Source organism: Bos indicus x Bos taurus, chromosome 17, assembly GCF_003369695.1.
Source record: "Bos indicus x Bos taurus breed Angus x Brahman F1 hybrid chromosome 17, Bos_hybrid_MaternalHap_v2.0, whole genome shotgun sequence".
NCBI classification, from domain to species: domain Eukaryota; kingdom Metazoa; phylum Chordata; class Mammalia; order Artiodactyla; family Bovidae; genus Bos; species Bos indicus x Bos taurus.
In genome coordinates, this window is record NC_040092.1 from 43,839,345 (window position 1) to 43,865,746 (window position 26,402).

Here is a 26,402-nt window from a genome sequence, read left to right on the forward strand (position 1 = left end):
ACTCACTCCAGTGTTCTTGCCTGGAGAATCCCAGGGACGGCAGGGCCTGGTGGGCTGCCGTCTATGGGGTCACACAGTCAGACATGACTGAAGCGACTTAGCAGTAGCAGCATATATAGTGAACAACTAATAAATATTTGTGAAATGAAGATATTTGAATCTTATTATTTTGACTTATTGCTTTAATAAAGCATAATAAAGAATTCTCTCTCAATTTTCTACTATAAATTGCATTGTATTTAGTTTTCAATTTATTCAGTTTGGATTCACCTGGTCTTCACGCACGACAAGAAGGTCTTTCAATCTAGTGATGGATACCAAAACGACTGTACGTATAACTTAGTAATATACATAAAGATGAATGTATAAGTAATAAGCAGAATTAACATTTAACATTATTATTTTATGGATTCGTTAACATTTTATAAAACTGCTTGAACTGTCACTCAGTTAAAATTTCGCATTTATATACAAAGTACATTGCAGATGTTGTGGCAAAATTTTCTTTCACAAACTTTTTCAATTTTGACTGCTCAAACCTGGACCTCACCATACTTACTATGAAATAACAACCCAAAATGTAGCAAAAGGAAAGAACCATCTTTAGAGACATAATATGGGACCAAGCAAGATGTACATGGAGAAAGGCAAAGACGGTAAGATAGAAAGAGAAAGGGGTGAGGAATGAGAACAAATGTGACTAAAAAAAAATGAAATAAAATTGAGTGTTAGAAATTATAGCAACAAGAGTACCACAGAGAGATGCTTTTTAGAAGAATTCTTTTTTGTTTTGTTTTTTGAAACTACAAATCTTATCTAGTTCTGCACTCTGCTTTCTTTTATAAATTAAATTTTTAAGAATTTATTGAGGTGTGGCTGACAATCACTGCCTATATTTAAGGTGTACAAGTGAGGGTTCTTTTATATATGTCTGTCACAGTATTTTTTAAGAGTAATAAGAAATGTATATTCTGCTACAGCTTTAAAAAGGTATTTAATGTCTGGTTAGAAAGCATTTTGAAGTCTAAATTAATTTTCATTTATTTATTTATATGTGAACATTAACGGGCTTCCCAGGTGGCACTACTGGTAAACAACCCGTTGCCACTGCAGGAGACATAAGAGACATGGGTTCGATCCCTGGGTGGGGAAGATTCCCTGAAGGAGGGCATGGCAACTCAGTCTAGTCTTCTTGCTTGGCGAGTTCCACCGACAGGGGAGCCTAGTGGGCTACAGTCTGTAGCCTTAAAAGAGTCAGAAAGGACTGAAGCGATTTAGCATGCATGCATCAGATCAGATCAGATCAGTCGTTCAGTCGTGTCCGACTCTTTGCGACCCCATGAATCACAGCACGCCAGGCCTCCCTGTCTATCACCAACTCCCAGAGTTCACTCAGACTCATGTCCATCGAGTCAGTGATGCCATCCAGCCATCTCATCCTCTGGCGTCCCCTTCTCCTCCTGCCCCCAATCCCTCCCAGCATCAGAGTCTTTTCCAATGAGTCAACTCTTTGCATGAGGTGGCCAAAGTACTGGAGTTTCAGCTTTAGCATCATTCTTTGCAAAGAAATCCCAGGGCTGATCTCCTTCAGAATGGACATGCATGCATGCACATTAATAAATTCTTCCTGAAATACTAGGCTAAAACAGAGCAAAGAATATGCTTTCCGCATTATTTTTTTCCCTCTATTACTTTTCAAATTCCTTCCCTTTATATATTAAAAAGAATTCAGTGCTACATAATGCTCCTTAACAAGGTATATATAGCCTATCTAATTAACAAATGATATCACTTTTGAAAGCCAAGAATTCCAAAACCAAATTTCCAAAGAATAAAAGACAATTCAACTTCTTACAGATAAGTAGAAAATCAAAACTTTAATAATGAATTTCTAATCCCCATTTATAAAATGAAGAAACTGAGGAACACCGGAAGGTATAAAAATGGGATTCAAATCCATAAAAGATATGAGATACCTGGCATACAAAATTGTAAATTAAAATAACATTCTCTTATATATAACCAAAAAGATTACAATGCTAAAAACAGGATATAAACAATATAGCTTCCCAAATATTTTGATAACCATACAGGAAGAAAAAAGGAGGAAAAGCATAATTCTAAAAGAAGTGTAAGTTTAGAAAAATATAATTCTATAATCTTTGAAAACTGAAGAAAATGGTATCAGAAGAAAACATGGGGAAAAAAATGTAAATTTAGGCAAGTGGATAATTGATTCTTTTCTTCAAAAATTTTCTTTTGCATTACAATATTTTACAACACACAAAAAATCATGCCAAAAGAATTAGGATTCAATTAAAATATATACATGGCAACTGTAACATACAGCAAGGGTACATATTACAAGTTTTGTTACCTGTTAACTATTTTGCAAACTGTAGAAAATCATCATGCTAACAATTTCGATATTCTATTATCATTCATAAATAATGACTGATCACAGATTTTTAGAAACTCTGTTTATTCAGGATAATAAATATATCACTCACCTGACTGGCCAGTTTTAGCTGTTCTTGAAGATTCCTGACTGTTTCGTCATCTGTATATATCTCATTTCCCATCTCTGTGCCAAAGGGAAGGGCCTCCAATTGCTTTGCAACAACAGCATCTTTTAATTCATTGTGCAACCTTTGGAACAAACAGTGAACACAACAATAATCTAATTTTAGTAACAGTAGTTGTTGTTTCAGGGTCAACTAAATCAACATTTGGGTCAAAAATCACTGTTTATACAAAAATCATTTTTAAGTCATCCTCTAAATGTACAAGTATTTAAAAATCATTGAATAACGAGTCACAAGAAAAAATACATCAAAATTTTGAATGAGTTAAATTGATCAATTTAAAGATACATAATTCAGTTTGTCCTAGGAAGATTTTAATTTTTCAAACATATAAAATTCTGAAATTATACCTGATTCATTGATAAAACACGTCATTCAGAAAAAATTTAAATATAATAACTTCATCTAGTTAATGAAATGGAAAGGGGATTATAGAATTATTTGTTAATTTCTTCACTGTGTTTCACAAAATTCATTTGATTTCTGACTAGTTCCAGTTTATATAGAATAAAATTCTTGATGGTTATGAAATCAAGACTAGAGGCTTTACTTGCCAGCACTTTCTTAAATAAGCTTGATGGTAATTTTGAAAGTCTTAAATTCAACTTTAATATATATTATATTATAAATATTTCATAAATGACAAATATTTCATAAGTGATAAATATTTCATAAATTACAAAATATTCATTAAATTCAAATATTTTGCTAATCTAAAATTATAAAAAAATTAGGTGTATAATATACACACAGAAGGGAAAATGGTTTTTAACATCAGAAAATCTTGAAAATATTGAATTTGTATAATTATAACCAGAAAACATCATTTATACTAAACATATCTCAAGGTAAAAATTTCTCAAAGGAATTGCATCCATCCCTATAGAAAAATCTAAACAGAATTACCTACTAATACTACAATCTCCACTGAAACTAGAAAAATACAATCTGAAATTTAAAAACATCTTTAGTGAAAACAAAGTTCATCACATACAATAAAAGTCACAAGGCAATAATCTCACTTACCAGTGGGGTGAAGGCAGGGGGGAGATGCAGTGTAGGGGTAGTGGATTAAGAGGTACAATTTATTAGATACAAAATAAGCTAAGAAAGCATCTTGTACAACACAAGGAATATAGCCCATATTTTATATTAACTATAAATGACGTATGGAGCTTCCCTGGTGGCTCAACAGTAAAGAATCTACCTGCAGTGAAGGAGATGTAGGTTCAATGCCTGGGTCAGGAAGATCCCCTGAAGAAGGACATGGCAACCCACTCCAATATTTTTTGTATAGAAATCTCATGGACAGAGGATCCTAGCAGGCTTATTATAGTCTATGGGGTTGCACAAGAGTCAGACATGATTTAGCGACTGAACAGCAACAACAAATAAATGAAGTACAGGTGGTTCAGTGGTAAAGAATACACCTGCTAAGCAGGAGACGTGGGTTCGACCCCTGGTTCAGGAACAGCCGCTGGAGAAGGAAATGGCAACCCACTCCAGTATTCTTGCCTGGAAAATCCTAGGCACAGAGGAGCCTGGTGGGCTACAGTCCATGGGTTCACAAAACAGTCGGTTACCACTTAGTGACTAGACAATAAATGAAGTATAAACATTGAGAATCACCATATTGTTCCTCTGTAACACATAATACTGTACAGCAAATATACTTCAATTTTAAAAAACAAAACCCTTATTGGTTAAGAGCAAATTTGTTGTTGTTCAGTCACTAAGCTGTATCTGACTCTTTGCAACTGCATGGGCTGCAGCAAGCCAGGCTTTCCATTCTTCACTATTTCCCAGTTTGCTCAAATTCATGCCATTTGAGTTGGGGAATACTATCTAACCATCCCATCCTGTGCCTCCCCCTTCTCCTTTTGCCTTCAATCTGTCCCAGGATCAGGGTCTTTTCCAATGAGTTGGCTCTTCACATGAGGTGGCAAAAGTACTGGAGCTTCGGCATCAGTCCTTCCAATGAACATTTAGATTTAGAGCTGATTTCCTTTAGGACTGACTGGTTTGATTTTCTTGCAGTATATCCAAACTTCCTGAATGAGAAGCCAGGATCTGTCACTTTGTTTGCTATGTGACCTTGAACATGTTCCTTAACCTTTTTTGGCCTCAGTTTCTTTATCCTAGTTGCCCCCTTCCTGTCTAGGAGACTCTACAAGACAAGCAAGTGGGTCTTAACAGGTTCCTTTCCAGTTACTGCTTCTGTTCTGGGACTCAGAGCAAATGAGATTCTGTGTGTGCTCTTTAAGAGCGGAGTTTCTGTTTCCTCTGGCTCTCCAATATTCAAATCCCGTTGGCTTTGCTCTTTCAGGAGAACTTCTGTGACTGTGATTATCCTCCAGTTTGTGGGTCACCTACCTGAGGGTGTGCCTACATTATATCTCTGCCCTCTCCTACCCCTTTTTTCCCTTAATCTTTTGGCCACTCTGTGCAGCATGCACGATCTTAGTTCCCTGACAAGGGATGGAATACACGCCCCCTGCAGTGGAAGCCTGCCATCTTAATCACTGGATTGCCAGGGAAGTTCTACCCATCTTGTTTTGGTTCCTTCCTTGTATCTTTAGTTGTAAAAATATGTTCTGCTGTATTCAAGTGATTCTCATTGACAGCTGCTCTTCAAACAGTTGTAATTTTGCTGTGGTTAGAGAAGCTGAGTTCAGGGTTTTCCTATTCTGTCAACCTGGACACACCTTGCCCTTGCAAGGTCCTTTTCAGAGTTCTGCACTGATATGCAAAGCAAGGACTACCTATATGTAGTTTATTTTTATTTGTTTTAGTATCTGAAGTATTTGGAGAAAGGGTTTTAATCTCTCAGTTAATCTCTCAGTTTGCAATCCTGCTGGAGAAGGAAATGGCAACCCACTCCAGTACTCTTGCCTGGAAAATCCCATGGACAGAGGAGCCTGGTGGGTCACAGTCCACGGGGTCGCAAAGAGTGGGACACGACTGAGCGACTTCACTTCACTTGCAATCCTGCTTGTCTCTTGCTCTTCTACAACTGTCTTATAATTTGGGGTTTCAGTACTTGCACCCAAGCACTGCATTTTGAACTCTTGTTGACTATGAGGGCTACTCCATTTCTTCTAAGGGACTCTTGCCTTCAGTAGTAGATATAGTGGTCATCAGAATTAAATTTGCCATTCCAGTCCATTTTAGTTTACTGATTCCTAAAATGTGGATGTTCACTCTTGCCATCTCCTGTTTGACCATTTCCAGTTTACCTTGATTCATGGACCTAACATTCCAGGTTCCTATGCAGTATTGTTCTTACAGCATCGGACGTTACTTCCATCACCAGTCATACCCACAACTGGGTGCTGTTTTCGCTTTGGCTCCGTCTCTTCATTCTTTCTGGAGTTATCTCTCCACTCTTCTCCAGTAGTATATTGGGCACCTACCGACCTGGGGAGTTCGTCTTTCATGTAATATCTTTTTGTCTTTTCATACAGCTCATGAGTTCTCAAGGCAAGAGTACTGAAGCGGTTTGCCATTCCCTTCACCAGAGGACCACATTCTGTCAGAGCTCTCCACCATGACCCATGTTAACTGCATGGTTCAAATACTATTTTTTGAGTTTTTCTTTCAATTACTGAGGAACAATCTGTTTATATTTCCTTCCAGCTGGTGGAGTTGTCTGTTTTGCCATTCAAGGCTATCACTGAATTTTTCTAAACTAAAAAAAAAAAAAACAAAAAAACCCCTGAGAAAATTGGAAATTTTCTATCCTGAGGCTTTGCAATTGGGTTCTTGCAAATTTAAAACTGTCATATCTTCTAACATTATGAAATATCACTATTTATAATATTCTCTTACATTAAGGTCTACTATTAATATGCCCAATTTTACCCGTTTTCTTTCAGTTTGCACTTGCATGGTTTATCTATTCTCCATTCTCTTATTTGCAACCATTCAATATTCTTGTATTTTAGAAATCTGATAAGAAGTATGTAAGTGTCTTTTTTAATTCCTCTGATAAATCACTGTCTTTTAACTGTAGCATGTAGTACACTGAAATTTGATGTAATTAGTAATGTATCTGAGTTTATATCTTTTTCAGTATTTGCTTTCTATTTGCCCTGTCCGTTACTGGTTGTTCTCTTCTTTCATGCTTTTAGATTATTGTTTATTACTCCATAGATTATTTTTTATTACTCCATTTTTCTACTCTATTATCTGGGTTGGCAGTTACATGATCTTTTGCTTTACTTTTGAAGATTATAACATGCATCACTGAATAATCAAACTCTAAAATAAATTAGCATTATATCTCTTTTGGGCAACGCTAGAACCTGAGAATATTTTAACTTCAAATACCCTTTTCCTAAATTTATCTTATTGCTATCATGTTGTGGCTTGGTAAGTGAGTGCCTCATGAGCAGATAGAAAATCAAAACACTGCCGTTTTGAAGTGTCTTCTCTTACTCTATGCAACGACAGTGAACCATTTCTCAATCAGATTTTGACATGTGTCCAAAAGTGGATTTTATATGACAACCAGCCACGCGCAGCTCAGTGGCTGGACCAAGAAGAAGCTAGATAGCCAAAGCCAAACTTGCATCAAAAAAAAAAAAAAAAAAGGTCATGGTCACTCTTTGGTGGTCTGCTGCCCATCTGATCCACTACAGCTTTCTGAATCTCAGTGAAACCATCATATCTAAGAAGTATGCTCAGCAAAATCAATGAGATGTACTGAGAACAGCCACGCCTGAGGTTGGCATTAATCAACAGAAAGGGCCCAATTCTTCTGCACAACCAATGCTTCAGAAGTTGAACGAACTGGGCTACAAAGTCTTGCTTCATCTGCCATATTTCACCTCACCTCTCACCAACCGACCACAACTTTTTTAAGCATCTTGACAACTTTTTGCAGGGAAAGTGCTTCCACAAGGCAGAAAATGCTTTCCAAGAGTTTGTTGAATCCAGAGACATGGATTTTTATGATACAAGAATAAACAAACTTACTTCTCATTAGCAAAAATGTGTTGATTGTAATGATTCCCATTTTGATTAATAAAGATGTGTTTGAGCCTAGTTATGATGATTCAAAGTTCACAGTCTGAAACCGCAATTACTTTTGCACCAACCTAATATTTAATTCTCTATAGATATTTTAGAGACATTATTATCACTTTAGAATAGCTGATATTCATTGGGCTTTTCGCACAGTTACCCTTTCCTATAATTCTAAGCTTTCATCTGGAATTATTAATATTTTCTTTAGGTAGATTATCTGTTTAGGATTGTCTTCAATTTTTCTAAAGACAGTGTTCTCAATTTCTTTTCATCTGATCTCTCTTCTGAAGGATATTTCACTGGGTAAAAAAAACTGTATATTAACAGTTTTTCTTTCAGTACTTTAAAAATATTCCATGGTCAATCTCTTTAACAAGTGGCGCTGGGAAAACTGGTCAACCACCTGTAAAAGAATGAAACTAGAATACTTTCTAACACCATACACAAAGATAAACTCAAAATGGATTAAAGATCTAAATGTCAGACCAGAAACTATAAAACTCTTAGAGGAAAACATAGGCAGAACACTCTCTGACATAAATCACAGCAAGATCCTCTATAAGCCACCTTTCAGAATAATGGAAATAAAAATAAACAAATGGGATTTAAGATCTAATTAAACTTAAAAGCTTTTGCAAAACGAAGGAAACTATAAGCAAGGTGAAAAGGCAGCCTTCAGAATGGGAGAAAATAAGAGCAAACAAAACAACTGACAAAGAATTAATTGCCAAAATATACAAGCAGCTCATGCAGCTCAATACCAGAAAAATAAATGACCCAATCAAAAAATGGGCCAAAGAACTAAACAGACATTTCTCCAAAGATGACATACAGATGGCTAACAAACACCTGAAAAGATGCTCAACGTCACTCATTATCAGAGAAATGCAAATCAAAACCACAATGAGGTACCATCTCACATCGGTCAGAATGGCTGCCATCAAAAAGTCTACAAACAACAAATGCTGGAGAGGGTGTGGAGAAAAGGGAACCCTCTTATACTGTTGGTGGGAATGCAAACTAGTACAGCCACTATAGAGAACAGTGTGGAGATTCCTTAAAAAACTAGAAATAGAACTGCCATATGACCCAGCAATCCTATTGCTGGGCACACACTGAAGAAACCAGAATTGAAAGAGACATGTGTACCCCATTGTTCACTGCAGCACTGTTTACTAGCTAGGACATGGAGGGAACCTAGATGTCCATCAACAGACAAATGGATAAGGAAGCTGTAGTACATATGCACAAAGGAATATTACTTAGCTATAAAAAAGAATGTATTTGAGTCAGTTCTAATGAGGTGGATGACACTGCAGCCTATTATACAGAGTAAAGTAAGTCAGAAAGAGAAACACCAATACAGTATATTAATGCATATATATGGAATTTATAGAAAGATGGTAACAACAACCCTATATGCAAGATAGCAAAAGAGACACAGATATAAGGAACAGACTTTTGGACTCTGTGGGAGAAGGTGGGGGTGGGACGGGATAGCATTAAAACATGTATACTACCATATGTAAAACGGATGACCAGTGCAGATTTGATGAATGAAGCATGGCACCTAAGGTTGGTGCTCTGGGACAACTGGAGGGATGGGGTGGGGAAGGAGGTAGGAGGAGGGGTTCAGCACTGTGGGACACATGTGCACTCGTGGCTGCTTCATGTCGATGTACGGCAGAAACCACCACAAAACTGTAAAGCAGTTAGCCTGCAATTAAAATAAATATATTAATTAAAAGAAATATTCCACTGTCTCCTGTTTTCCAGTATTTTTGTTGAGAAGTTAGTTAATATGGTACTGCTGCTACTGTGAAGATAATCTCTACCTACTTGATTTTTTTTTTTTATCTTTGGTTTTCTATTACTTCATAATAATGTACCTAGGTATAGTACTCTTGTATTATCCTGCTCATGACACATGGTGTGTCTTTAATTTGTGGACTGATGTCTCTCTGCCTTCTCTGGAACTCAAGCTATAACGAATTTTAATTCTTTTCACTATATCCTATATGTCTCTTAGTTTATGTTTTGCATGTTCTATCCTCTTCTCTCTCTTCTGAATATTGTTTTCATTCTGAAAATTTTTTCTGACTTGGGTTGCATTCCATTAACTCTTCAGTAATGTCTCATTTTCATTAACCGCATTTTTTTCCCAGTTCTACAATCTTCATTTGGTCCTTAAGAGTTTTTAGTTCTTATAGAAATTCTCAAAGCTGTGTCTTATCTCATTTAACATAGTTCATAATTATTTTAAAGACCAAACCTGTGAGTCTGTTTCTATTGCATACTGTTTATGATTTTTTTCAATCATATTGTCTTCAATCTTACTGCTACTAGCTCTTTATACACCAGATTATGAGCCAGATATCACCAAAAATTACAGAGATACTTTGAGGCCTAGCAATGATGTTATCTTTCTCTAAAAGACTTCCTTTTCCTTTTTTTTCAGGTGGAGAGGGATATTATCCCTGATTATGCTGTACCAACATCAAAGATTCAGATAATTCAGAGTGATGTTTCAGTTCATTTTGGGAGTAGTTTATTTTGAGGGAATCATCCTTAACTTCAAAGCCTGGATGTTCCTGAGCCACCCACCCTCAAGTCTGATGGGCCCTGAATTTCACTTTTTATTTCTCTTGCTCCATGAATTTGCTTCAAGCTCTGCTCAATTTTCAACCTCTCCTCACTTCTAACATACGGAGATACATCCAGCAAAAAGTAACCCCAAAACAGATTCATATCCCTGCATTCTTTCTTTTCCAGGTCTTTGCTCTACAATTCTACAGTGACTCCAATTCATTTAAACAGATTTGATTATTGTCAAATTTTTGTCAAGATCTTCTAGTACTTGTCCAGATTCTCTAGTTTTTCTCAGGAGTCTGATGCCACTACTGCAAACAAAACTCGCTAATTAACTTGTTTACAATTAATTAAAAATGTTCTGAGCACTAGTTTGGGTGCATCTCACTAGTCTGATAATGCTGTTGATTTATGCAGTTTTTAATTTTAATTTTCAATCCCTCTTTATATCAGGAGTTAGTTGAAAATGTAGTTAAGAGAAATAATTTACACCCACATACTGTTATTTCTAATTTATGATGTGATTTACACTCAATTTGTATGTATGCATTTATATGATGGACAGGGTTTACAGTCCATATTTATGAAAATGTTTTATGGGTCTTGAAAACATAGTATATTCCTGTTGGTTCATATATGAGTAATAGAAGCAGAAAAAAAAATATATATATACACTCAAACTTGTTCTTTGCTCTTTGTATCTTTTATATCTCTCTTATTTTTGCCCTTGTTTTCTTTGAAATAATATATAATGTAATATAATATTTATAAATACTAAGTAAATACATGTTATCTAATTCTCCAAAGATCTTAGCAGTATAATTGAAAAAATAAAGTCATTTAAGTAATGCAAAGATTTTAAGGAATCTTTTTCAAAGCATTACTTTTTATGTATGGTTAATGAATCTTGAAAATTAGATATTAATAATTTAAGTAAGGGCTTCCCTGGTGGCTCAGTGGTAAAGAATCCACCTGCAATGTAGTAGAAGTGGGTTCAATCCTTGGGTCAGGAAGATTCCCTGAAGAAGGAAATGGCAACCCACTCCAGTATTCTTGCCTGGGAAATACTATGACAGAATTGCCTGGCAGGCTACAGTCCACGGCGTTGCTAAACGACTTAGCAGCTAAACGACGACAACAATTTAAGTAAGTTCAACAAACATTTAGGGGCTTCCAAGTCGATCAGTGGCAAAGAACCTGCATGGCAATGCAGGAGATGAGGAGATGCAGTTCAATCTCTGGGTTGGGAAGATCCCTGGAGGAGGAAATGTCAACCCACTCCAGTATTCTTGCTGAAAAATCCCATGGACAGAGCCTGGAGGGCTACAGCCCACAGAGTTGCAAAGAGTCAGACATGACTGAGCACACACACACACAAAACATTTGAAGATATATTATGTACAAGACAGTAAGAGAGTTCTGGGCCTAGGTGCATTTATTCAAATATACAACAAAGTCAAAATGTAAGAATGGTAGAAAAAAGAAAAAGGAGTAAGTTTCCTTGCATTTGGATGGTTTCACAGTAAGAGGAGAAATGAAATCACATAAAAGTTTGTGAAAATAGTGTTATTCTTATTAATAACAATAGAACCACATTTCTCTGCATAGTTGCTTTGTCTGCAGTCACCATCAACTAGCTGATCTCTGTTTTCTCGTGCAAATGCTTAAAAAAAAAAGTCAATCTTATTGGTTTATACTGCAGAACTGTTTTGCTGAGACCACACAGACCATGATTAGGAAGCTGGACAATCAGGAAGCAGCTATGCCAACTGATGATTCTAGGATCACACCTCTTTAGCTGAGATCCTGGGATCAGGAAGTACCGCCAGTGGTAATGCCTGCAGGAACATCCTGACTTAGCTTTGATAGAAGCAGTTGCAAGAATTATTGGCACTAGGGCCACACTACACTTGTTAGATTCTCATCCACAAAAACAGATTCTCAGACTGCTTTTCCTCCTACTTATCTCCTGATTTAGGTCATTACATGCGATTATCATTAGCAGAACTCAATTCACATTCTGAACTAGATTTTGGTTTTCCAGACTCTCCAGTATAAGAAGGTATACTATAATAAAGGAGGGGGGAACAGATGTTAAGCCAATCTACTATATCTGCCATAAACTGTTACTATAATTGTACAATGTAATTAAATATGACCCCAAATGAACAAAAGTACAAATGAGTTGGGTTTTTTCCTATGAAACATAAGCTGAATATGAAAGGCTCAATAAAGATGAGTTATTAAATAGCTGCTGTTGAATTAGAGGTAGGTAAAATAATTATAAAAAGTCAGAAGAATTATCAAATCAAAGATTCAAAAGGAGATCAAAAGGATCTCTAAGTTCTCACTCTTCTTCAAAGAAATTGAAACTGGAAGTTAAAAAGAACGAACTATTTTTCATGGTTTATGTATAAAAGACAACAAAGAACTATAATCAGTAGTCTTATTCAAAGTAAATATCTTAGGCATTATATAAAAAATTAAATAAGTGCACATTTATATTCAGTTCAGTTGCTCAGTCGTATCCGACTCTTTGCGACCCCATGAATTGCAGCACACCAGGTCTCCCTGTCCATCACCAACTCCCGGAGTTCATTCAGACTCACATCCATCGAGTCGGTGATGTCATCCAGCCATCTCATCCTCTGTCATCCCCTTCTCCTCCTGCCCCCAATCCCTCCCAGCATCAGAGTCTTTTCCAATGAGTCAACTCTTCGCATGAGGTGGCCAAAGTACTGGAGTTTCAGCTTTAGCATCTGTCCTTCCAATGAACACCCAGGACTGATCTCCTTTAGGATGGACTGGTTGGATCTCCTTGCAGTCCAAGGGACTCTCAAGAGTCTTCTCCAACACCACAGTTCAAAAGCATCAATTCTTCAGCGCTCAGCTTTCTTCACAGTCCAATTCTCACATCCATACATGACCACTGGAAAAACCAAAGCCTTGACTAGACGGACCTTTGTTGGCAAAGTAATGCCTCTGCTTTTCAATACACCATCTAGGTTGGTCATAACTTTCCTTCCAAAAGTAAATTAAAAGCAGTAAGCATCTTTTAATTTCATGGCTGCACTCACTATCTGCAGTGATTTGGGAGCCCAGAAAAACAAAGTCTGACACTGTTTCCACTCTTTCCCCATCTATTTCCCATGAAGTGATGGGACCAGATGCCATGATCTTCATTTTCTAAATGTTGAGCTTTAAGCCAACTTTTTCACTCTCCTCTTTCACTTTCATCCAGAGGCTTTTTAGTTCCTCTTCACTATCTGCCATAAGGGTGGTGTCATCTGCATATCTGAGGTTATTGATATTTCTCCCAGCAACCTTGATTCCAGCTTGTGCTTCTTCCAGTCCAGCGTTTCTCAGGATGTACTCTGCATATAAGTTAAATAAGCAGGGTGACAATATACAGCCTTGACGTACTCCTTTTCCTATCTGGAACCAGTCTGTTGTTCCATGTCCAGTTCTAACTGTTGCTTCCTGACCTGCATACAAATTTCTCAAGAGGCAGGTCAGGTGGTCTGGTATTCCCATCTCTTTCAGAATTTTCCACAGTTTGTGATCCACACAGTCAAAGGCTTTGGCATAGTCAATAAAGCAGAAATAGATGTTTTTCTGGAACTCTCTTGCTTTTTCCATGATCCAGCAGATGTTGGCAATTTGATCTCTGGTTCCTCTGCCTCTTCTAAAACCAGCTTGAACATCTGGAAGTTCACGGTTCATGTATTGCTGAAGCCTGGCTTGGAGAATTTTGAGCATTACTTCATCAGCGTGTGAGATGAGTGCAATTGTGCGGTAGTTTGAGCATTCTTTGGCATAGCGTGTGAGATGAGTGCAATCGTGCGGTAGTTTGAGCATTCTTTGGCATTGCCCTTCTTTGAGATTGGAATGAAAACTGACCTTTTCCAGTCCTGCACATTTATATTAAGACAAAGTAAAAAATTTTAAAGTATTCATGTCTTACACATTTTGTTGTCTCTTTCAATCTACAAACTGCCTATTAATCTAGAAGGAAAGAGGGCTTGTACTATATTTTATGCTAGGTACCATATAACTGAATTTTTTAAAAAAGTAACAGTATTTCTGACTATAATATGGTACTTTACATTAAATTACTATGTATCTATGCCTTTTAAGTTATGTTTTTTTTATTATTTTTATATCTTACCACTTGCAGTATTAGTTCAAAAGATATTTTAAAAGCATGTAGTATAGTCATAAAAATATACAGACAATAAAAGTGAAATCCAGTCCCAATCCCTCATTTCATAGACTAAGAAACTGAGTTTTACCTCGTATGTTGCTGGTGGGAATGCAAGTTGATACAGCCACTACGGAAAACAGTATGAAGGTTCTTGAGAAAACTACAAACAGAATTACCCTATGATCTATCTATCCCACGCCTGGCAATACGCCTGGACAAAACTATAACTTGAAAAGATACATGCACCTGTATGTTCATAGCTGCACTGTTTACAATAGCCAAAACATGGAAACAACCTAAATGTCCATCAACAGATGAATGGATAAAGAAGATGTGGTACCTATACACAATGGAATGCTAATTGGAATACACACGAGGTAAAACTCAGTTTCTTAATCTATGAAATGAGGGATTGGGACTGGATTTCAGTTTTATTGTCTGTATTTTTTATGATTATGCTACATGCTTTTTAAATATCTTTTGAATACTGCAAGTAGTAAGATAGAAAAAGAAGGAAATAATGCCATTTGCAGCAACATGGATGCAAGTGGAGATTACACTATGTGTCAGAACAAGACAGACAAATACCATAAGACATCATTTATATGTGAAATCTAAAATATGGCACAAGTGAATCCATCTACCAAACAGAAACAGACTCACAGACCTAGAGAACAGACTTGTGGGCGCCAAGAGGGAGAAAGGCGGGACGTCCTGGGAGTTTGCGGTTGGTGGATGCAAACTACTACATTTAGAATGAATAAACAACAAGATCCCAATGTATGGCATAGGGAACTGTTTTGCAAAATTCTGTGATAAATCATAAGGGAAAAGAATATAAAAAAAGAATGTATATATGTCATTTGGCTGTATAGCAGAGACTGGCACAGCATTGTAAATCAACTATACTTCAAATTAAAAAAAAAAAGAAAGAAACTGAGCTTCAGACAGATTAAAGTACTAAGAAAATTACCCAGTCAGAAATTGCAGGTCTGAAATTTTAACCAATTATAAATAGGCAAGACAACTTTCTAAATCTTTGAGTGGACAAAGATGAATCAAACAATTCTAATAGTTTGTTTTTGAACTGAACTTGTCATTGATAGTAAGATGCACCATTTCTTTTACATAGTATTAAAAATAAAAATTGCTGCTTATTAATCTGACATACCATTCCCTACAGCTACATCTCAATTTTGTAGATCTTAAAATAGGGGAGGGAACAGGGAATTTTAGAACTCTGTAAGAGAGGAGAGAGAGTAAGACAAATACAATCACAAAACATTCTAGACAACTGCCTTGTACAACCCCTCTACATGCCTCCCCTCACCTTACAGACTTTATTCATCCTTAAGTCCAAGCTTCCTGGGTAAAGGTATTGATATCACCACCATGGGGCAGTGTTTCCTTTGGGGATTAATACAGAACAGCCTGATAACTGCAACTGTTGCTTCCCTTCTGCTTCTACAGTGACTCATATATATTCTTTCCAGAAAAAATTGGAATTTTCAAATTCTGAAGTGCCACTGAGTACAATCCTTCAACAGTACACTCTCCTCTGTTTAAAATCCCTGAAGAGCTCCCTACACCATCTGTGGGACAAGTTTAAATTCCTTGACTGAGCATATACTCAGCAGTGGCCACAGGACTGGAAAAGGTCCGTTTTCATTCCAATCCCACAGAAAGGCAATGCCAAAGAATGTTCAAACTACTGCACAATTGCACTCATCTCACAAGCTACCAAAGTAATGCTCAAAATTCTCCAAGCCAGACTTCAACAGTACCTGAACCGTGAACTTCCAGATGTTCAAGCTGGATTTAGAAAAGGCAGAGGAACCAGAGATCAAATTGCCAAGACCTGTTGGATCATTGAAACAGTGAGAGAGTTTCACAGAAAACATCTACTTCTGCTTTATTGACTGTGTCAAAGCCTTTGACTGTGTGGATCACAACAAACTGTAGAAAATTCTAAAAGAGATGGGAATACCTGACCACCTGACCTGCCTCCTGAGAAATTGGTATGGAGGTCAAGAAGCAACAGTTAGTACCAGACATCGAACAACAAACTGGTTCCTAAACTGGGAAAGGAGTACCTCAAGGTTGTATATTGTCACCCTGCTTATTTAACTTCTATGCAGAGTACATCATGCAAAATGCCAGGCTGCATGAAGCACAAGCTGGAATCAAGATTGCTGGGAGAAATATCAATAACCTCAGATGTGCAGATGACACCACCCTTATGGCACAAAGTGAAGAAGCTAAAGAGCCTCTTAATGAACATGAAAGAGGAGAGTTAAAGTTTGGCTTAAAACTCAACATTCAGAAAACTAAGATCATGGCGTCTAGTCCCATCACTTCTTGGCAAATAGATGGGGAAACAGTGGACAGACTTTGTTTATTTTGCTCCAAAATCACTGCAAATGGTGACTGCAGCCATGAAATTAAAATATACTTGGTCCTTGGAAGAAGAGTTATGAGCAATCTAGACAGATCTAAAAAGCAGAGACATTACTTTGCCAACAAAGGTCTGTGTAGTCAAAGCTACGGTTTTTCCAGCAATCATGTTTGGATGTGAGAGTTGGACTATAAAGAAAGCTGAGCGCTGAAGAATTGAGGCTTTTGAACTGTGGTGTTGGAGAAGACTCTTGAGAGTCCCTTGGACTGCAAGGAGATCCAACCAGTCAATCCTAAAGGAAATCAGTCCTGAATACTCATTCCAAGGACTGATCCTGAAGCTGAAACTCCCATACTTTGGCCACCTGATGCGAAGAACTGACTCACTTGAAAAGACTCTGATACTGAGAAAGATTGAAGGCAGGAGGAAAGGGGATGACAGAAGATGAGATGGTTGGATGGCATCATCGACTTGATGGACATGAGTCTGAGCAGGCTCCAGGGGTTGGTGATGGACAGGAAGGCCTGACGTGTTGCAGTTCCTGGGGTCGCAAAGAGTTGGACACAACTGAGTGACTGAACTGAACTGAAATGAGCATGCAAGGTCTTATACTATCTGGTCTCTACCCACTATTCCAGTCTTGCACATAATTCCCTATATAAATATGCTGGGATATGGCCACTGTAAATGATCTGTACTTTAATAAACATACAAATTTTCATTTGATGAACTCCTGCTCATTCTTAAAGGATCTGCTCAAATTTCATCCTCTCACTTAAGCCTTCTCCAACCAGAGTGATGTCATCAACAATTATAACTGGATGTGTTATAGTTACATTGTCTGCTGTGCCCAGACTTAAGTAATCCTTGATAATAGCCCATGATCTGGGGAATAGCACAGGATATTCTTTACATAGAGACGTTTATAATTAGACTAAAGTTTTGCATATTTCTCAAGGGTAGCCTTATCATAGACTGACTGACATCAAGTGCTCTGACAAATAGAAGTACTGACCATTATTTAAACCACCCAAAGTACCAAGAATGGGTACCTTCAGGATTTGATTAAAGAACAGAGAATCAGCTTTTTGGTTAAAAGAGTAGGAGCAGCAGCTATATGAGAGGGGTGCCACTACTGAGAGGGACCATGTAGTCTGCATAAGACAACCAATAAAAGAAGCATATCCTCAGAGATGGTCCTAATGTTTCCTAATTCTAGTTGTATTCCGTGTTCCTCCTTATCATGCACTCTCACTTATTTAGAATGACCTGTTTCTATTTCTTGAAGCAAAAAGAGCCAAATGTATTCCCATACACAGGTGCTTACGATCCTAATATTTGCAATCATCCACCCCAAAATATTATTTGAACATTTAATACATATCAAGCACTTTCAATGTTTGGTATACTATGGTAAACAGAATAGACAAAGGCTGCAGCTCATGAAGGATATATTTTAGTAGAAAAATGACAAGCAAATAAATAATTTCTGGTAGTAATAGGTATCACAAATAAAACTAGGTAATAGAAAAATGAAAGTTGGGAGGAGGAGTACTGCTGGATAACATGGTCAAGGAATGCTTTCCTGATCGAAGAGAAGGAGACAGTCCTGTGTAGGTCTGGAGAAGAACATTTCAGGCAGAAGAAATACTGATAGGCAAAAGGGCTTCTGGTAGAAACTGGTTTGCCAGTTTTAGGCTTCCCTGACAGCTCAGTTGGTAAAGAATCCGCCTGCAATAAAGCAGGAGACCTCGGTTCAATTCCTGGGTCAGGAAAATCTGCTGGAGAAAGGATAGGCTACCCACTCCAGTATTCTTGGGCTTCCCTTGTGGCTCAGCTGGTAAAGATTCCGCCTGCAATGCAGGAGACCTGGGTTTGATCCCTGGGTTGGGAAGATCCCCTGGAGAAGGGAAAGGCTACCCACTCCAGTATTCTGGCCTGGAGAATTCCATGGGCTGTATAGTCCATGGGGTCACAAAGAGTCAGACACGACTGAGCGACTTTCACATTCATGTGCCAGTTTTAAAGAAGCCAGTAAGATGACCAGTGTGACTGGAGACTAGTAATTATGGGGGTGTGGTAAGAGACATATATATACATAAATATACAAACACAGAGTTATCATAAACAGAGACATATAGAGAAATTAGGATACCTCTGAGTTTATATAAGAGGTATACCTCTGAGATTATTAGAAAGAAAAATATTAAACTTTAAGTAAAGAGGATGGTTTTCCTCACAGTATACAGACATAAATTAGCACCAGAAGAGCAGTGTTTACCATGGAATTCCAGAGATATCTTTTCTTTCATTGGAAAACAGAGCAAATGTATTCATCTTCTGCTATTAAATAAAGTTTTTGAGTACAGAATAACATTTTTGGACAAGTACTGAAAAATAGTGGCTTCATTTTTTCTTTTTTTATAAATATACACAAGAACTCTTTCCTCCCAAATTTCAAATATATAACACCTAGTACTTTGTGTTCATAGGCTATTATCAACACACACTAATGATATACTTCTCAACCTAGGGATCTGGCAAAGAGACTGGGAATGCCCAGACAATCTAATTTGGAAAGACAGTGGGATTTGATAACAGAACTTCCACAGGACTGAGGGAAACAGAAACTCTTGGAGGGCAAAAACAAAATCTTGTGCATACCAGGACCCAGGGGAAAGGAGCAGCAACCCCACAAGAGACTGAGCAAGACTTGCCTGTGAGTGTCTGAGGGTCTCCTAGAGAGGTGTGGGTCAGCAGTGGCTTGCTGTGGTGACAGGGGCAGCAGCAGCAGCAGTCCTGAAAGGTGTGTGTTGGTATAAATTCTTTTGGAGGCTGCCAGTGGCCTTAGCAGTAGCCTTATCGGGCTTCCCTTGTGGCTCAGCTGGTAAAGAATCCATCTGCAATGTGGCAGACCTGGGTTCCATCCCTGGGTTACGAAGATCCCCTGGAGAAGGGAAAGGCTATCTACTCCAGTATTCTGGCCTGGAGAATTCCATGGATTGTATAATCCATGGGGTCGCAAAGAGTCGGACAGGACTGAGTGACTTTCACTTTCACGCTAGTAAGTTTATCATAGAGCGTGCAATTTTATGACTGAGTCACCTCAGGCCAAACAACTAACAGGGAGGAAGCACAGCTCAGGCATCAACAGACAATTGGATTAAAGATTTACTGAGCATGGCTCTGCCCACCAGAGAGTAAGACCCAGTTTTCCCCACAGCCAGTCCCTCCCGTCAGGAAGCAAGATTTATAATCCCACAGCCAAGAGAATGAAAATCACAATCACAGAAAGCTAACCAAAATGATCACATGGGTCTCAGCTTTGTGTAACTCAAGCAAGCTATGAGTCACATCTTGCAGGGCCACTGGAGATGGACAGGTCATGGTGGAGAGTTCTGACAAAATGTGGCCCACTGGAGAAGGGGATGGCAAACCACTTCAGAATTCTTGCCTTGAGAATTTGATGAACACAATCAAAAGGCAAAAAGATATGACACCAGAAGATGAGCCCCCAAGGTTGGTAGGTGTCCAAGCCTACTGGGGAAGAGCAGAGAAACAGTTCCAGAAAGAATGAAGAGGCTGACCTAAGCGGAAATGTTGCTCAGCTGTGGATGTGTCTGGTGGTGAAAGTAAAGTCCAAAGCTGTAAAGAACAATGCCATATAGGAACCTGGAATGTGAGGTCCATGAATCAAGGTAAATTGGAAGTGGTCAAACAGGAGATGGCAAGAGTGAACAAACATCGACATTTTAGCAATCAGTGAACTAAAATGGATGGGAATGTGCAAATTTAATTTAGATGACCATATAATTACATTATAACTACCACTTTTGGTAAGAATGCCTTAGAACAAATGGAGTAGCCCTCATAGTCAACAAAAGAGTCTGAAATGCAGTACGTGGGTGCAATCTCAAAAATGACAGAATGATCTCGGTTCATTTCCATTCAACGTCATAGTAATCCAAGTTTATGCCCCAACCATGAACGCTGAAGAAGCTGAGTCGAAAAGTTCTATGAAGACCTACAAAACCTTCTAGAATTAACATCCAAAAAAAAGAAGTCATTTTCATCAGAGGAGATGGTAAAGCAAAAGTAGGAAGTCAAGAGATAGCTGGAGTAACAGGCAAGTTTCGCCTTGGAATACAAAATGAAACAGGACAAAGACTAACAGAGTTTTGCCAAGAGAACGCACTGGTCATAGCAAATACCCTTTTCCAACAACACAAGAGACAACTCTACACATGGACATCACCAGATGGTCAATATAGAAATCAGATTGATTATATTCTTTGTGGTCGAAGGTAGAAAAGCTCTATACTGTCAGCAAACACTTCCGGGAGCTGACTGTGGCTCAGACCATGAGGTTCTTATTGCAAAATTCAGGCTTAAATTGAAGAGAGTAGGGAAAACCACTAGGCCATTCAGGTATGGCCTAAATCAAATCCCTTATGATTATATAGTGGAGGTGACAAATAGATTCAAGGGATTAGACCTGGTAGACAGAGTGCCTAAAGACCTATGGATAGAGGTTCATAACACTGTATGGGAGGTGGTGACCAAAACCATCCCTAAAATAAAGAAATGCAAGAAGGCAATGTAGCTGTCTGAAGAGGCCTTACAAATAGCTGAGATTAGAAATAAAGGGAAAGGCAAAGGAGAAAGGGAAAAAGACACCAAACTGAATGCAGAATTCCAGGGACTAGCAGAGAGAGACAGAAAAGCCTTCTTAAGTGAACAGTGCAAAGAAATAAGAGGAAAACAATAGAATGGCAAAGACTACAGATCACTTCAAGAAAATTAGATACCAAGGGAACATTTCATGCAAAGAGGGGCACAACAGAGGACAGAAACAGTGAGCAGAAGAGATTAAGAAGAGGTGCTGCAAATATACAGAAAAACTATTAAAAAAAAAAAATAGAAAAGGTCTTAATGATCCAGATAACCGCAATCGTGTGATCACTCACTTAGAGCCAGACATCCTGGAGTGTGAAGGCAAGTGGGCCTTAGGAAGCATTACTATGAACAAACCTAGTAGAGGTGACAGAATGCCAGCTAAGCTATTTAAAATCCTAAAAGATGATGCTGTTAAAGCAGTGCACCCATTAAGTCTGCAAATTTCCAAAACTCATCAGTGGCCACAGGACTGGAAAAGGTGAGCTTTCATTCTAATCCCAAAGAAAGGCAATGCCAAAGAATGCTCAAACTACCATAGAACTGCACTCATTTCACATGCTAGCAAGATTATGCTCATAATACTTCAAGCTGGGCTGGATGACTCAGAAGTTGGAATCAAGATTGCTGGGAGAAATATCAACAACCTCAGATATGTCACTCAATTGCAGAAAGTGAAGAGGAACTAAAAAGCCTACTGCTGATGGGGGTGAAAGAGAAGAGTAAAAAAGCTGGCTTAAAACTCAACATTCAAAAAACTATGATCAGAGCATTCAGTCCCATCACTTCATGGCAAATAGATGGGGAAAAATTGGAAGCAGTGACTGATTTTATTTTCTTGGGCTCCAAAATCACTGCAGACTGCAGCCATGAAATTAAAAGACACTTGCTCCTTGGACGGAAAGCTATGACAAACCTTGGGCTCCAAAATCACTGCATGACTGCAGCCATGAAATTAAAAGACACTTGCTCCTTGGAAGGAAAGCTATGACAAACCTAGACATTGTATTAAAAAGCAGAGATAACACTTCGCCAACAAGGGTCTGTATAGTCAAAGCTATGGTTTCTCTAGTAGTCATGTATGGATGTGACAGCTGGACCATAAAGAAGGTTGAGCACCAAAGAATTGATGCTATTGAGTTATGGTGCTAGAGAAGACTCTTGAGAGTCCCCTGGACAGCAAGAAGATCAGACTAGTCCATCCTAAAGAAAATCAACCCTGAATATTCAATGCAAGGACTGATGCTGAAGGTGAAGTTCCAATACTCTGGCCACTTGATGCAAAGATCCCATTCACTGGAAAAGATTGAGGGCAGGAGGAGAAGCTAGAGACAGAGGATGACATGGCTCGACAGCATCACTTGACTCGACGGACATGAGTCTGAACAAACTCTGGGAGATGGTGAAGGACAGGGAAGTCTGACGTGCTATAGTCCATGGGCTTGCAAAGAGAAGGACATGACTTATCAACTGAACAACGACAATTTAGTAATTACTCAATAAATATTTATGAGTTATTGGATGCATGTTTTATTACTTCACCAAATATTAAATCTGAGGTAAGTGACTCCAGATTTGTTTCAGCAGTTCAGTAATGTAATTTAAGGACAAAAGGTTTCCCCATCTTTCCCTTCTTCCCATCTCCTTGCATTTCTGATATCTACTATCATGGTTACAAAACAGCTACAGTAGCTTCAACATAACACTTTCTAAAATGCTGCAGTACATGGGGTTGCAAAGAGTCGGACACGACTGAGTGACTGAACTGAATTGAAAATGACAAGGAACTGAAAGGAGGTAAGTTTTCTTCTTGCCAGTCTCTCTTATCAGTGAAAAAATCTTCCCAGTGGCTCTATTACAGACTGTCCCTTACTTCATTGGACAAAAGTGAATCTCATGTTTATACTTAAACCAATTCCTGACAAAAAGAAATGTGCACGAGGTTATAATCAAAGATTTATCACCTGAAGTTGTGGAAGAAGCTCATATCCTCTGAGTGCAATGAAACTGGAACAAAATCAGGGTTATATGAACTATGAAAGAAGGGAAAATAGCTCTTACAGAGGCAATGATTGTCTTTCAAACCCTCAATAATAAAATAAAATAACAATAAAAAGTAGTATTTACTTAGTGCCAGACAGTGCTGTACATATATTTATTCACTATATAACCCAATTTCCTTCCTTTGGCAAGTTATGAGAAGGAAATATGATATTAAAGAAAATAAGACAAAAACAAAATAAAAACTAGTATATTCTCAACATGAACTGAATTTCAAGGAACAGACTAAAAGTGAGGATGATATAATGAATATTTTTTTCACCTCTTCCTAGGTCTCATAAAATGACTTCATTATTTTCTATTTGTAATCAATTCCTAGGTAATATTCAGCTATATACAATGTAGTAGAATGTTTCCCTAACCCAAAAATGTGGAACTGCATACTACTGTATAATCCAAGCCACTGCTGGCTTCCATTATTCAGATCTGATCATATCTAAAATATTTTCCTTAAAAACGATAAACTCTTTCTGATTTTGCAGTCCTTAACAGCAATGCTTATTTAAAAGCAGGATACTGCCCTAAAGACAGAGAGTTTACTTTAAAACCTGATAAAATTTCAAGTTATTTAAAGTGCCTTTTAACAAGCTCAGGATCCATTTTTTCTCATTTCCCTATTATACTCAGAATAAATACATTCATGAGCCATGACTGCAGCACTATTAAAAAGGTAAAGGCAGATTTTTAGAGGTCTGGTTTCAAAAGACCTGGACATAAAAGGAAGAGTACAGAGTCAAATAAAGGACATGACTAAATCATTGGCTAATTCATGTATCACCGTATTATCCCCAAAACATTAAAATACAAACTTCACTTACATATACTGGTGATTCAAAAATCTTAGTAATACTCTTTACTAGGAAGATCATAGCCTGTCTCATAATTATGTTGAAAAAGAATAGTGCATCATAAAAAAGTTAGAAAATTTTTCATGGGAAAAAACAGAAATAAGTGAGAAAAATGGAAAATCTAGTTAAGAGATTTACATAGAAGAATGCAAACAAAGGAATGACAAACTTTAAAAAGATTTCTTAATTTTTTCGGTTTAGTTTTATGTCAACAACAAAAGTTCTATCAGATCTCAGTCCAGTTACATAACCTTCAAAATTAAACTGGAACAGAATAAAACCCTGAACATTTTTAAAAGAAAATGTGAGAGAAGATCTTTATCACCAGAGGCTGAAAGGATTTGTTAGAGACAAAGATCAACAACCATAAGAGAAAAGATAGATATATTCAACTACCTCAAAATTAAAAAAAAATAAAATTCCGTTGATCAAACATATTACAACCTGGGAACAAGAACCTGAAATGTACCTATTGTCTAACAGAACGAATGGGCCACTGGCACTCACTTCATTCTCATCCCTTTTCATATTCTAGCATCTTTTACAGTAACTAAAATTCTAAAACTGTATTTCCAAAATTTCCGTGCACCTGGTGTGCTGTATGGGATTAGTTTCAGCAGTGAGAGGCACTTGAGGGGGATATGGAAGGTGGAAGTGAGCCGAGAAGATTTTCCTATAGGTATGACTGATGGCAAGCAAAACTGGTAGACTTGAGTGTTCTTGAAATCAGCAACCCATACCCTACTTTCCAGTGTCAAGTTTTTCAGCTTCACGAAAATGATGCTGTAGTGGTGGCTACAGCAGCATAAATTCCTGACCACAGCATCTCAGCCGCTATGGTATGACTCTAAAACCAATGATCTTACCTACATTTTAACTGAAAGTGACTAAATCTCTACTTGTTTGAAATGCCTACAATGGTTATGGTTAACACTGGCACACCAACAAATACTGACAGTACAGATCATATAGATCTACTAAGGGAAAGATAAATAGAAAATGGGAAAAAGAAATGAATGTGCATTTCATGAGAAATCACATGGGTAAATAAATGCATATTGGTATTCAGAAAATGCAAATTAAAAACACAATGAAATACTATTTAGGACTCAAAATAATAAAAATTAAGAAACCTGGTAAGGGCAAGTGTTGATAAAAGATACGGATCAATAAAAACTCATAAATATCACTTGTGGGATGAATACTGGCGTAGCCACTTTGGAAATTAAGCCGGCGATATATTGCAGGATTGAATACCACATGGCTTATGACCCAGCAATTTCATCCCTTGAAATTCTTCTATTTATGCATGATACTGAGTGAAAAAAAGTGCGTCTCAGAAGACTAAATAATACTGTTTTATATAAGTTTAAAAAAAAACATAACAATAGTATATCATGAGGCATAGATGTATGTATAAAAATTTTAAAAGCAAGGGAATGATAAAATTTCAAGACAGTATTAACTGCTGGCAGAGGGAAGGAGAGGGATGACATAGGGAAAGAAAACATGGATAGGTGTACCAGTACTGATAACATTTTAGCTTTTAACTGGATGGTGGGCTGACAGGCTTTCTTTTTATTGGTATGTTTCCTAATGTATTTATATATTTTATGCTATTCTACTACTAATGATTGCTAAACATTTATAGTGTTAATTATATGCCCTATTTTAAGCATTTACTTTGTCCTTTATAGTCAGCTCTATGAAACAGGTTCTGCTATTATCTCCCATTTATAGATGAGGAAACTAAAGCACAAAGAGGTTAAGTAACTGTCCAAGGTCATATACCTTGAAAGCAATGGAGCCAGGAGTCAAAGAGGACATCAGGCCCCAGAGTCCACATTCATAACCAGTATACTACATGAATAAAATACCAAGTAACAATAAAAGTTACCTAAGACAAAAATAAAATAACAAACAGTTCATTGATCTACCTTTCATTTTCCTTGGTGACATTTTCAAATTGTAGTTTCATCTCACCCATCTGTTTCTGAAAGAATAAAATATAGCTGTAG

The 26,402-nt window shown here is 37.5% G+C and overlaps 1 protein-coding gene across 1 annotated transcript in view; it reads right to left on the minus strand.

The window, feature by feature from the left end:
* SCLT1 (sodium channel and clathrin linker 1) overlaps positions 1-26,402 on the minus strand; it is a 226,177-nt gene that overhangs the window by 160,065 nt on the left and 39,710 nt on the right. The window contains exons 5-6 of the mRNA XM_027567331.1: positions 26,322-26,377; positions 2,511-2,649 (exon numbers count right to left, since the gene is read on the minus strand). Coding sequence (XP_027423132.1) covers positions 2,511-2,649; positions 26,322-26,377 — 195 coding nt within the window. The remainder of the gene's footprint in view (positions 1-2,510; positions 2,650-26,321; positions 26,378-26,402) is intronic.